General features: G+C 47.3%; 1 protein-coding gene across 6 annotated transcripts in view; it reads left to right on the forward strand.

Moving 5' to 3' along the window:
- The window catches only part of GATB (glutamyl-tRNA amidotransferase subunit B), an 81,083-nt gene that overhangs the window by 43,397 nt on the left and 23,543 nt on the right, over positions 1 to 14,143 (forward strand). For all 6 annotated transcript variants that reach the window (XR_014294785.1, XR_014294786.1, XR_014294787.1 and 3 more), the window contains 4 exons: positions 67 to 180; positions 2,381 to 2,465; positions 3,179 to 3,223; positions 5,216 to 5,405. Coding sequence is in view for 3 of the 6 variants with exons in the window: in XM_082629334.1 (XP_082485460.1) it covers positions 67 to 180; positions 2,381 to 2,465; positions 3,179 to 3,223; positions 5,216 to 5,405 (434 nt within the window). In the remaining 3 variants the exon portion in view is untranslated. The remainder of the gene's footprint in view (positions 1 to 66; positions 181 to 2,380; positions 2,466 to 3,178; positions 3,224 to 5,215; positions 5,406 to 14,143) is intronic.

Here is a 14,143-nt window from a genome sequence, read left to right on the forward strand (position 1 = left end):
TGCCTTAAAAAAACCACGACTGCCTCAGAGAATTTCTAAAGTGTTGTCTTCTTTCTTTCCTTACAGAGGGCCAGTTGAGAGTGGACGCCAACATATCTGTGCATCACCCTGGGGAGCCTTTGGGCGTTCGAACCGAAGTAAAGAATCTCAACAGTGCCAGGTTTTTGGCCAAAGCTATAGGTGAATGTCAGCTGTTACTCCTCATATACTTCTTTGTATCAGTTATCTGTTGCTGTGTAACAAGCATTCCTCCCCCCCAACTTAATGGCTTACATGATAACATCTCAGCTTCAGAGTTTTGTGGCTTGTCCTGCCTCGGCTCATTCGTGTGGCTGTGGGGAGCCGGCAGCTCTGCTGAGATATGGGGTCCAAGATGACCTCACTCACGTGTCGCAGCCTTGGTGCTGGACATCTGCTGGGCTGCTCTACCCACGTGGGCTTGCTTCATTCACTTGCCTAGCCCAGCCCTTCTTATTTGGTGGAGGGGGCATCCCAGGAGGACGAAGGCAGATGCCTCAAGGCCTCTTGAGTCATTAGCTCTAGAACTTGCACAGCATCTCTTCCAGCACATTCCATTCAAAGCAGGTTCAAGGGGAGGGGAAATAGACTTCACCTCTATGGGAGGATCTGCAAAATCCTGTAACTCTGTTTTTCCATGTACCACATTCCTTCTGACCAGAGCAAACTGTATAAAGTTGTATTTGTTCCTTATAGATTGGCCACAATTTGACCTAACTGGTCAGTATGTTTTTCTGCTTTTTACCATTTTAACTAATAGATTGCTTGGGCCTGTGTAATCAGGTATTGGTCTTGTTTGTTCACATTGTGGATCTTTCAGTGTGGACAAATGTATACTAGTAGTTAAAGTAGAACAGTTGAGCAAGATCAACACCTAGGGTGGTCCATAGAAATTGGTATCTGTGAATGTGAGGGGAAGACATCTCAGAGGAATGAAAATATTCTTTAAAACCAAAGGTATCTAGAGAGGAAGAGAGGAGGGGGGAGGTGGAGGTTAAGGAGCACCCTTCAGGGTGCACAGAGAACGGGATGGATGAATGTGGAGGCACAGCCAAAAGGTTTAGTAGCATCCTGGGTATTAGAAGGAACACAAAAAAGATTTTCTCATCTTGTATAAAACTTTATTATCCTGAACCTGAAATGATCAACCAGCCTCAGTGAAGACACTTTGAGTCGACAAGTTTTCAGGAAAAAAGCATTAAAATGGTCAAGGGGATGACTTACAGGAGAGGAAGGTGTTGGGGAAGGTCCCCGTGTGAAGACAGACTAATGATGGTGGACTCTTCTGCCTGTAAAAGGAGACACAGTCCATATTTCTGAGGCCATGATAGGTTTGGGTCAGGGAACACCCTCCAGCTCAGGTTTGTGAAGGGGAAGCTTGGAATGAACAGAAAGAAAGTTCCACTTCACCTTGTAGGTGGTAAGTGTTCTGGAACTCATTATTCTAAGAGGTGGTGATGGGAACCTAAAAAACAAACAAGATTTTAGGTAGCTTCATCCCTGATGACTTATGACGGAGACCCCTGCCTGATTTTGGCTGTCCCTAACCTGTTATCTTATGAAGGACCCTTTGGAGTAGTCTGAGACAGAATTCTACCTGTGGTCTGACTCAGGCTGGAGGAACTGAAGCTTTACTGTTACGGGCTTAATTCTCCAAGCCTGTAATTTTTCTACCCCATGTTTCTCCCTACATCACGCCTTTTAGCCACCCTCTTAGTGTTGCTGCTTTTTATCAGCTATGATAAGAGTTTGGATTTGGGCAAGGGCAGGTGGTACATGTTGGGCAGGGAGTTGAGGTGGGAGGGGAGGCTAAAGCTGTTTTCATAAGGAAGCTTAGCAACGTGGCTGTGCTTTGCCTACCACTTCTGCTTTGTTGGGTGGTGAGGGAGCGTGGCATAGAGCAGTGGCTGTTCATCATTTGGGGTCATAGATCCCTCTCCAAAATATGTGCCTGTGCACACATGCACGTTTGCATAGCATCTCAGGAGGTACTAGACCCCCTTGAAGGCCACCCATGGATCCTGGGATAAAAACTCTTGATAAGCAGCCGTCTTAGATCTGGGGTCCTCCTGCCTCGATATTGGTCCTAGCCCTGCTTCTGCCACGTTCTGTAGCCTGTACTGGGTCCCGCAGTCTCTCTGAGCCTGGGTTTTCTCAAAAAGTGAAGGTGCCGAGCTTCCTCAAAGGCCCTTTCTAGCATGATTTATTCTGTGACGGCAGCAAGAATAAAACATAGCATCTGTGGGGAAAATTATGAACAACTCCCTTGATTAGTTTTTGACATAAAGATTGAAAAAGATGTCTAATTATTGCTACACTGGATGAAAGGAATCAAAATATGCTACTAAACTATTTTTTTTAGACTATGAAATTCAGAGGCAAATCAATGAACTCGAGAATGGAGGTAAAATCCTGAATGAAACCCGCTCGTTCGATTACAAGCTGGGGTGAGTTTGCATGACAGCATCTTGAATACAGGTAGGTGGGGCTCCAGTCTGGGCTCACCACAGCCCAGCCATGTCACCTTGGAGAAGGTACTTAGCTTCTCTGCACTTCGGTTTCCTCATTAGTAAAATTAGGAAAATACGGTACCCTACAGGGTTGTGATATGCCCTCTAGGGCTGGTAAGAGGTTTCACCTGACTGCCATCAGACTTGCTGAGTCTTAAGTCCTGGCACTTCCCTGGCTTCCAGCTTACCTCCTTGGTTCCAAGAATTTTTACTTCCTTAAATTCTGTCAGACCTAAGTTCTGCCAATTTAAGCTAGAAGTGGAAGAAAGCTTAGAACTGGTTGTAGAGGTGTCTTTTTCTGTTTAGATATCTTTGAGTCTAACTTTCTGACTCTGAATTTTGAGGATTTTATACACTTAACAGAAGACTGGGGAAAAAAGCTCAAGAGCCTAGAGTTTGAGCTGGTTAAATGTTGGAAACGTTGAAGCAATTTCTTTTCTGTTCTTTTCTTTTTCTTTAATTATCATGCTAAACATTTGTCTTTCTTTAATATTATTTCTGCAATGTATTCATGAAACTGTCTCCTAAGGAAGGCTGAGGAGCTTGAATCCCCTGGGTCCCCTATTGGTAGGGGAACCCCTGTCTGCATCTACACTAGCTGATGCTGCATGCAGCATTTTTTTTAATGTTTTCTCGTTTAACTGTCACAGGTGCACCGTGCCGATGAGAGACAAAGAAGGAAAACAAGACTACAGGTGGTTACTCCTCTTGTCAAAACACCATTCTGTATTTGGGTCATATTCCAAATCCACTTACAGACCAACATGATCCTAGATTGCTTTTAGGAACCACTTTTCCTTGTTGTTGTCGCATAATGGAAAATCTAAGCTTCCTGTTTTATGTGTACTCTGAGAGGAAGAGTATTTTCTTGATTTGGTAGCCTTGGAGTACCTTATTTGACAGGATTCAACAACTGGAAAACACTTGTTCACTCACCTCTGTGTCAGACAGAGTTTTCATAATTGAGCTAAGAGGATGGCAGTTGTGGGGTGAAGCCTAGGCTGTTCTTATTCTCATGTTCAGTAACTAATGCAGTAACACTGAAGTTCTGTGAGAAGGTAGAAAAAAGAGATGTATATGTCAATGGCAAGTCCCTTCAAACCTCAGGTGATGCTGTTTAACACCGTAGACCTCATTTGAGATCCAGAAATAAAGCAGATAATAAGAATAGCTTCCAATAAATTGAGACTTTTGTTTCCTCCCAGTTTAGCAGACTGCAGAAATTAAAGATTTAAGCAACAAAGTTGTGGGGGTTGGCACTTTCCTTTGCGAAGGGCAGGAAGAGGTAAGAGTAGCCATTGCTGTCAATGAGGAACAAATATAGCCTCGAGATTTAGGAAAGACGAAGCTCACAGACCCTTAGAATGCATGTCACCTCGAGGACTCCTCTTGTGTGTCTGTCAGAGTCACCATCGTTCTAATTACAGTGATCCCTCTAGGTTCAGTCTGTTCTTCCTAAGAACTTCTTTGTTTTCCAGTGTCGCCCCTACTCTGTTTATGCCGCTTTCTCACTGAGCGTGGAGTTGGCTTTTAGCACAGCCAGTGGCTTCAGCTCAGTCTCTCAGGTTAACAGATGGGATTCAGGAAGCCTCCCTTTGGTTTCCTCTTGCCTTCAGAAGTCAGACTAATTCATAGCACAGATTTGGCATTGAGGTGATGGGTTGCTTGCCCTTCTGAGCTATTACCTTGGAGCCACCATTTATTCTGCATTACCCTGCTTTTGCATAAGCCCTTTGACAAGTATGGGCAGAGAGAAAACGTTAGATGCTAGAATAGAACAGAGGGAAGGACATCTTTATTTCACAAGAGCATATGCAACGGTGCGGCTTCCACATTTTTAAAAAAATTAGTTGACTTTTTTAGAGCAGTTTTAGGTTACAGCAGAACTCAGTGGAGATTACAGAGTTCCCATATACTCCTTGGTATGTGTCGTATCCCCCCCCGCCCCCCGCCCACACACACACAGAGGTTCCTCTGATAACATCTTGCATTAGTGTGTAGTGTGGTACCTTGGTTAATATTAATGAACCAATATTGATACCTTATTATTAAGTAAAGTCCATGGTTTACATTAGGGTTTGTGCTTTACGTTGTCCATTCTGTGGGTTTTGACGGATGTATAATGACATGTAGCCACCATTACAGCGTCATACAGAACCGTTTCACTGCCCTAAAAATCCCTTATACTCCCTTTATTCATTCCTCCTTCTCCCCTAGCTTCTACATTTTATTTAGGCAAAATCCATTTATTTCTTGCACTTCTCAAGAATGAAAGTTTTCTTTTTCTTTGACTTTTCATCTGTTACACAAATACTGCTAAAAATATTTTAAAATTTATAATCTTTCTTCCTAAAAAGTAAATTGTTCTCATTTGGTCCTATTTTTTCCAGCCTCTGTCTTTATGAATATATACTTTATCCACAATTATAAACCACCGTGGCATCAACATGTGCTGTGCCTTTTTCACTTAATGCTCGTTTAAGCATAGAGAGTGGTGGATTTGGTCATTTTGACCTTACACTTGTACAAGGACTAGTTCCTGGAAAACTAGGAGACTTGATATTATGGGATGTTGGAAAATATTTGCGAGTAACATGGCATCCAGACACAAACTTTCATACTGACTATAGGTTTGTTTCTTCCAGCTAAACTGAATACTCAGTCATGCCATCTCCTCTGTGTGCCAGGTTCATGCCGGAGCCCAACCTGCCCCCGCTGCTGCTCTACGACTCGGAGTCCCTGCCCACTGGCACAGACCCGCAACAGGTGATCAACATCGACCGGCTCCGGGAGCAGCTTCCCGAGCTGCCCCGCGTGACCCGGGAGAAGCTGGTGCAACAATACGGGATGCTGCCGGAGCACAGCTTTGCCTTGCTGGTGGGTACTGATCAGAGGCTGTGATCAGCCCAGCCCAGCAGTGGGGGGGGATGCTTCTCAGGGGGCTCTAGGTGCAGTGGCCCATGCCTTCAGCTGTACCGTAGAACCAGGCGTGCTAACCTTCCTCACCAGCCTTTTTGGTAAATGCTCCTCTGAAAACCAGAAGATGAGGCAGGATCTTGTGTCATTCATTTCTTGTGTGTAGACACGAAGAGCTGCTCACAGCGGCCGTGGAGGCTTCCTGAAGACAGTCCAAATGTTATGGATGAGTGTTCTCCCTTGCGTCTGCAGGACAAAAGGAAATCAATATATAGGCTTTCTAGATGTCTGGCAGTATCGAACCATGACAGGGTCTGGCAGGAAGTGGGGTTCTCAGAAAGCCAGCCAGTTGTTTTACCAGTTGTAGAAGAAACATTTATTCCACACAAAATGCTGAAAACTCTGACTAAAAGTATTGGTCCTTGGAGGATGCATCTGAAGGGGCTGTTAAGAATCTGACACCATGGAGATGTGCTCAGGGATTTTCCATCCTTTCCAGGGCTGTTGGGCTTTGCGGTTTCCTTTGTCACGGCAACATTAAAGTGACACAGCGTCCATGAGGGTGGCATTTCGTCACAGCTGTCTTCTGCTTGTCTGTCAGGGAGGATGTGGAAAGTTTCTCTGCTGCATCTCTCGGGGATGAGGTGTCTGCCACACTGATCATGCGGAGCGCAGAATCCCTGGAAACTCTGGGCTTTTGCGTTGTAATTGACCAATAATAACTATGTAGGGATGTTAGAATATTCATATTCATATACGTATGTATACACTTCAGTAACAAAACCTGGCCATTTCTGGTACAAGGTAGGCGAGCGAATGCTTGTTGAATGAATGAGTCTCTTTATCATCCATAGATCAGCTCATTTGAAAAGTATCCAGAGAGTATACAAAACTCAGTTTTGTTAGATCGACCTTGGAAAAACACAGGAATCCTAGCAGGCTTTCCGGTTAATAGGTGTTCTGTACGAGATGCACATGAACCCTCTTTCACCACCAGTGATTAGACGTGATGGGTTATTTTCTCATGCTTTAGGCAGAGTTGCTCACCACCTCCCACGGGCTGCTGCTGTATCTTATTCACACCTCTGAGGCGATTACGTCACTGTATTTTAATTCTTTGTTAGTGTATTTCGTTCAGCGCCTTGAGGGCGAGGACGGTCTCACCCTCTCGCCCTGTTCCGTTACTCGGCGCAGATGAGCACGTCAGCAGTGCTGACTGCCAACTCCTTGTAGGAATCAGTTAGTGAGCTTCTTGTTCAGAACACCTCTTAACCTGAAACCTCTGGCAAGTCGCGGCCTGTTCCTCAGTTGATTTAACAAACCTGAATTTTAGCCTTACACATCTTCCCCGCCGTCTGGACTTTCCAGCCCACTTGAAATAAACTGCAGACTCAATGCTAGACGCTAAATTCCAGTCCTGCGTTTCATAGCGGATTTGCCAAATTAAATAAGGGATGGGAGGACACAGACCGAGGCTTCTCAGCCCCAGGGATAGTACCCTCACCGCCAGCAAGTTCTCTGAGGCAGAGACACGTCCGCACTTGTGTCTGTGTCCCAGGCCCTGCTCCCGTGACCTTCAAGTGCCACAGCCTGGGAGGTCTTGGATAGATGATTGCTGAGGGTGGCAAGTGAGTGAGTCTCTGGTTTCATAGTTTAAGGCCCTGTTTAGGGAAACTTATTTTTGATCTCTTCAGTACAGCACTTTTCCTAGCATCTCCTGTGTAGCAGGGACAGGGGCAGGGACAGGGACTCTCCTGTGTGTGTGTTTGCTTTCCAGGAATTCGTACAGGTGACACCGCCACTAACCAGCCCCCAGGGCAGACTGCACGAGACAGATGTGTGGTGTCGGCTGGGAGCCCAGAGGGGGTAGGGATTACCTTGACGGAACAGAGGGGAAAACTCTCAAGAAGGAGGTGGTTTTTGAGCCAGATTTATAGATGTGTGGTGTCGGCTGGGAGCCCAGAGGGGGTAGGGATTACCTTGATGGAACAGAGGGGAAAACTCTCAAGAAGGAGGTGGTTTTTGAGCCAGTTTTATGGGGACTTATTTGTTTTTGATATACTAAAAATATGCTTATTTGTATAGCTTGCAGATAATGTAGTAGGTGACGCATTTCGGTTTTTTCTTTTTCTTTCAATGGCTAGTACTTGACATTTTCAAGACGGTTGAGAAGAGAACTTAGTAGGAATGGAAAGAGGATGATTCAGACAAGTTTTTTTTCCTGAAGTTAGGCATCCCGAGCCCTTGATGACTTGATCATCACTGGAAGCTGAGTTACTTATACCCGGAAATGGTCTGTTCACGTTTTCTCCTCCCTTCCTCAGAAACACAGCAGATTGCTGAGAAAGGCAGATGCACAAAGCTGATGAACTCTCAGTTCAAAGAGCGCCCAGGAGTATCCATTAAATCAGTAGCCGTGGTGGAGGTCTGCTCTGCAGAGCTCCGAGTCCACGCTCCTGCCTTTGGGTCACTTATTAAATTCAACATTAAGCACATACCACCCCGCACGGGCCTTACCCACAAATGATTTTTAAAAACTTCAGAACTTAACTCTAATCTTTAATTTTTTTTAATGAAGTATAGTTGATATACAATAGTATATAAGTTCCAGGTGTGTACAATATAGTGATTCACAATTTTTCAAGGTTGTACTCCATTTATAGTTGCTATGAAATACTGGCTGTCTTTCCTGTGTTGTACAACTCTAGTCTTTATCTTGTCATCCTACTGTGTGGTGAGCGCTGAATTGCGTATTGATCATTTCTCCTTGGCATTTACAAAACTCTAATAGGGGTCTGTCTTAGCATTCACCACAAAGTCTGGCACACAGTAGGCATCAGTGAAGGGATGGACACGTAAGTGGATGAATAGGGTACTGCCACAATACTCACGAAAGTCCTGGGAGAAGCAGCGTTCCTGATAAAGCATCCCTGTTTCCAAAGGTCAGATACATAAACCACCCTTTTGACAGCCCAGCAAATTACAGGGTGGTACCTGTGTCCTTGAGCTCCGGGGGAGAAGCCTGGGGTTTCCACCATAAGCTCACCACGTGCCGTGACCGGCCTCAGGTCACTTGGTCTCTCTGACTCTTGTTTTCTGAACTGGTTTCTTTAGGACATTAAATATCTGCATTCTGATTTCATCTCTTAAACCCATCTGATAATCCCCTCCCAACAGGTAACCTGTATGACTGTTTCTTCCTCTGGCCTCATGAAAAGTATCATGTCCCACCTGAAACGTCAGCCCAGTGAGCCAACTCTTCCTCCCTATCTTGTGTCAGACTCCCTTGATGTCTCACCTCATTTGTAAGGATTATGGAATGGACACACGGAAGCTGAGGGTTTTGAAACCTGAGAGATTCTAGTAGCGGAAGCACAGCAAGTTCTTCTCTGAGTCAGTGTATCCAGGGTTAATTATGAGAACAGTCAAGGTTATATGCAGGTACGTTTTTCTTAGTAGATAATCCCAGGTGTTTTCTTGGGGGGCATCTCTTCCTAAACCTTGCTTTGCTGGACTCGGAACGCAAACAAATTGTTGTCATTGTCTTGATAGGCAGCGCAGAGTCGAGGCTGTTGGCTAACAGCAGGGTCTGCGGTTCACAGCAGACCACTTTCTAGTCCATCCTCCCAGCATCCCCTGCTGTCGGTACCATCCATCGCCCCATTTTCCCGGTGAGGAAACATCACCTCTCTGGTTGAGTGGTTGAGTGTAAGATACTGAGTGATTTCGTCAGGCCTGTGAGGGAGCTGACTTCAGGGCCCAGACTCTTTACTTCCAAGCGCTTCTGCCTGCTGGCACATACAATGAGCCACAAGGCCAAATGGAAATAATGTTTCAAGTTCACTGCTGGGTTTGTTTTTTTTTTGCGGTATGCGGGCCTCTCACTGTTGTGGCCTCTCCTGTTGCAGCGCACAGGCTCCGGATGCGCAGGCTCAGCGGCCATGGCTCACGGGCCCAGCCGCTCCGTGGCATGTGGGATTCTCCCGGACCAGGGCACGAACCCATGTCCCCTGCATCGGCAGGCGGACTGTCAACCACTGCGCCACCAGGGAAGCCCTTCATTGCTGTTTTGACTCACCTAACAGAGAAAACAGAATGTTTACTTTCGTGGATATTAATGCTTTATCCAGCCCCACTGATGCTTCATGAAACGGAGCCATAGAAATCAGTCTATTTAAAACTTTTGCCCACCCCTCTAGGTTTTTAAGATATCAGCCTGCCCTATAAATAAACATAAAAAGTGCTGTCTACTAAATTTAGTGAAAATCAGTCAACTCCAATGAAAAGCAGAAATTTTATTCATTTTCCAAGTAGAAAATTTAAGTCAGAGGAAAGAAATGTAAGCTCTTCTCTGCAGTTTTATTTATTTTGTTTCTTAGACTTTCTGCCTTAGGTATTTGGCCCCTTCTGACAGAATCATTGAGAAGGGCCTCCGCATAGTGCATGGGGTTTGTAGGTTTTGTGGGATGATTTTGCCCAATTCCTTGTGTCCTGAACTTGGTAAGAATGCATCTGAGCTCACAGGGTGGCTGGCTGTGTATGAATTCAGTGGACAGATTTCAGTGTCATCTGTCATGGGAGGTTTAGTGGAGGAATGACGTAGCAGCCTCAATTCAGTGTTTCTTGAGAGCCCACTGTACTCACCACAGTGCCCTATGCCGTTGTCAGATGTAAGAGCTTTATCTTTTCTGTGTTGTGTTCAATTCTCCTGAGGAGCCCTGCAGGGCAGTGGGTTAACACACTGACTAAGAGACAGACACTCTTTTTTTTTTTTTTTTTCCCTGACACATAGTTGATTTACAGTGTTGTGTTAATTTCTGCTGTACAGCAAACTGACTCAGTTATACGTGTATGTACATTCTTTTTTATATTCTTTTCCATTATGGTTTATCCCAGGACATTGAATATAGTTCCCTGTGCTATACAGTAGGCCCCTGTTATCCATCCAGTCTGCATGTAATAGTCGGCATCTGCTAATCCCAAACTCCAATTCCGTCCCTCCCCCTCCCCCTCCCCCCTCCCCCTTGGCAACACAAGTCGAGACAGACACTCTTTCTTTTTTTTCAAGATTTTTTTTTTTGATATGGACCATTTTTAAAGTCTTTATTGAATTTGTTACAGTATTGCCTCTGCTTTATGTTTTGGATTTTTGGCCCCAAGGCACGTGGGATCTTAGCTCCCTGACCAGGGATTGAACCTGCACCCCCTGCATTAGAAGGCAAAGTCCTAACCACTGGACAGCCAGGAAGTCCTGAGACAGACACTCTTGAGTCCAGATCTCACCTCTGGCACGGAGGAGCTGGGAGGACTCTGAGAAGGTACCTGAAGCTGTTCCCTCCCCAGAGGAAAGAGGAGGGGAATGAGTCACTTACCCCAAAGGTGACAGGCACAGCAGCATCTTCACGGAATCTAAAAAATCTACATACAGCTGACCAGACTCCCAAGAACATGCTGCCAGGGTAAAAGAGCAGCAGACAGCTGCTGACACATCAGGAGCCACGCAGGGCAGAATTTTAGGAAAAATCCAGCATGGCTCCTGTGAGACCGGAGGGAGATGTGATTACCCTCCGAGTCAGTGCATTCTGCTGCTATGTGTCTGTCCGTCTTTGTGTGCAGCCTCAAGATATGTGGTCTTACTTGAACAAATTCATTTGCCCAGCTGGTTATTCCCCATTTAAAGTCATAATCTTTTGTTTCTGACATCATGGAAAAGAGTAAGATGTCTCCGAGGAACAAAGAAACAGAAAGGATATCATGGTGATGGTTGGTTGTCGAATGGATTGTTTTCCAAGAGTTTTGCTCTGGGTCTCTCGTTACCTTGAAATGGCCTGGTTTTCTGTCTGGATGAATTGCCTGTAAAATAATTTCCCATGATAGATATCTGTATATCTCATAGGTAATACTACTTTAAAGCTAATAGTTAGAAAAGCAACTGAACCTTATTGACTGCTTTTAACTGCCCAGACTTATTGAGGAGCAAAGGACTCACCGTGTAACCATAGCTGAAGGAAAATCCATTTGGTCAACACCATTGCTCACCATATTTCAGCTTCATGCACTTTTCAAAATAGATTTTACTGTTCATTTTATAAAATTGCCCCCAGGGCTCGTCGGCTTAAGGGTGCTTTCACAGTTAGTCTGTGCACCGAAAAAATAACCAATGTTTTGTTCTGGTCAAGTCGAATCAAAAGGTGCGTCTTCTAACTTGACTCCCGCAAACCCCACAGTTCATTCACTTCAGGTGCAAGTGGCAAGGGGCTTTCTGAGGTGAGTCCCCTGTGGGCACAGGCACCTGCCCACTGTGGGGTGCAGTCCTGAGCGCCAGCCTTGGGGACTCTCTGGGGCTCTGTCCCCAGCCCATCCCGAAGCCTCATTTCCTGTCTGTACAGTAGACAGGTTTCCTTTTGGGGACAGTTAACAGAAAGCTTCAGCTGAGTAACACAGGTTTCGTCCGTGTCGGGACCACTTTGACAGCAGTGGTTTTAGGCTCACTGAAGTGTGATCACCATCAGAATTGATTTCTTGACAACATCCTCTTTGTGTCTGATTCTCGCAGTCTTTGATTATGCCTGTCTGCTGTCAACTTTTATTACCTGAATTGTTTGGATTTTGATTGTCCAAGGGAAAGTCCTCCTCTCAAATTGGTTTCTCTCAACGTCTCTCCTGGAGTGAATGCATCACAGAGGATGTAGCCTCATTTCCATGCGTCTAAGGCAGGGGTCAGTGAGAACGCGCGCGGAGTCCAGCTCAGAGGTGTGTGCTTCCTTCCTGGCTTTGCTGGCAACAGAGCACAAGTGACATGGATGGGACCGGAGTTCCGCTCAGATTGTAGGGGCTCCCAAGCTCTCTGGGAACATGACTCAGAGGTGGAAATTGCGGGGACCAGAATAGGACTGTAGACCCACCTAATCATCTATTCCTTGAGTCAGGCTAAAGAGCATACCCTTGGTGTTTGGAGTCAGTTTCACAGCTGCCTGAAAGCGGCAGTGAGGGTCCAGGATTCCAGCTTCCTCCACACACTCGGAGGAGAGCGATGTTTCCTGTGCCAGCCTCATACCACCAATGAACTACCGCTTGTTTTTCCCCACTGATGAATCCTCTGGATGCGTCTTTTTTTCCTCCCTTCTCTCTCACTGAAGGATTTCCACAGCCCCTCCTTGTTTCCGTGAGAAGCAGAGGGAGGCTCCGTTCACGGCATGGACCCCGCCTCCCGCCCCACTGCAGGCCCCGGTCCCTCCCGTGGCCGCACCCCTCGTGGGGGCCTCCTACCACCTGATTCACTCCCACCCCAACAGCAGCAGTGACGTCATCTTCAGGGCCATGTTTCACAAAGTTGTGGGGTCCCAGTTTTTTTCTCACCTTGTAAGAGGGATCAGACTCACAGGAGTGACGGGAAGCACAGAGCTCCCGTGGACGTGCAGATGCCGGGCCCTCTTCCCGTGGCGCGGCCCCCGTGGGTACCTCCCTCCGTAGGGCGGCTCCTCCCGGCTCCTGCGAGCGCGGCCCGGGCGGAGCGGCTGTCACTCAGCTGCAGGTACGGGGTCCCCCGAGCTGTCAGCCACTCCCCCGCCCCACAGCACGACCTGCCCAGTGAGGTGTAACCTCGTGCGTGAGTCACCCGCATCGGAGGAGCCAGAGCGCGACGAAATACCATGTGCTTGACACGGAACTCTGTGAGTGACAACAGGGTTTGCTTAGCCGTGTCAGGGATGCTGCAGAGTCAGGCGGCGCCCATGCAGGCGCGCTCCCTGACTTCTCCGGGGAGGGGAGTGGAGGGACGCAGGAGAGAGGCCCCGGGGCGTTCCGGCCGCCCTCCCGTCCCCCCGGAAGCCCCGTATGGGGGGTGCCACCGTTCCCCCCCCACCCCCCCGACCTGGGAACCGGTGTGTGTCAGCCGCCGCGGAGAGCACCACGTGGTCTAGGTGTACCTTGGCAACGGCAGCACCTGAGCTCACCATTTTCTCCTCCTGATTTCTAAGCTAATTGCTGAGGGCCTTTGCTACATTTTTAATATGTTAAGAACCTTTCAGCAGCGGGCAGCTCTCAAAATAATGCAGGTGGTGGGGAAGTGCGTTCTTTGGATGGGCAAGTTGCCTCGTGTTGTGCCCGGCCCTGGCGGGTGCTCAGTTTCAGTCCCCAGGAAGGCGGGGATGTGACCGTCCTTCGTCAGCGGCAGCGGAACCCGGAGGGTGAGAGCACAGGCCGCAGAGTCCCAGCTCTACTGTTTTCTCGCCTCAAGGGGACCTCAAGCAAGTCAGTGCTCAGAGCGTCCCCACCTGTAAAAGAGAACTCCACTAGTACGCCGCCCACAGAGTCGGTGTTGGCACTGGATGAGGTAATGTAGAGAAAGCACCCGTTCTTGTTGCCGTTGAAACTACTCTTAACATCATTAGCAGCAGCAGCAGCCACGTGCCGTCCCCACCCCTTCCCCCCGCAGGGCTGGCCACTGATCCCCGTGTAGCAGGTATTCAGGCAATAAAGCCAGGGTCCCCATAGCTGACGGGTCACTCCCTGCCACATAACCAGCTGTCCCATAACGTGTGCTCTGTGGCCTTTTTCTTCTCCGAGTCTGCCACCGGGCAGCTGTCTCTACTGGGTTTCATTCTCCTTCTAAATATAGTCCAGGGCTTCCCTGGTGGCGCAGTGGTTGAGAGTCCGCCTGCCGATGCAGGGGAAACGGGTTCGTGCCCCGGTCTGGG

Source organism: Mesoplodon mirus, assembly GCF_964341445.2.
Source record: "Mesoplodon mirus genome assembly, chromosome: 2".
Taxonomy (NCBI): Eukaryota; Metazoa; Chordata; class Mammalia; order Artiodactyla; family Ziphiidae; genus Mesoplodon; species Mesoplodon mirus.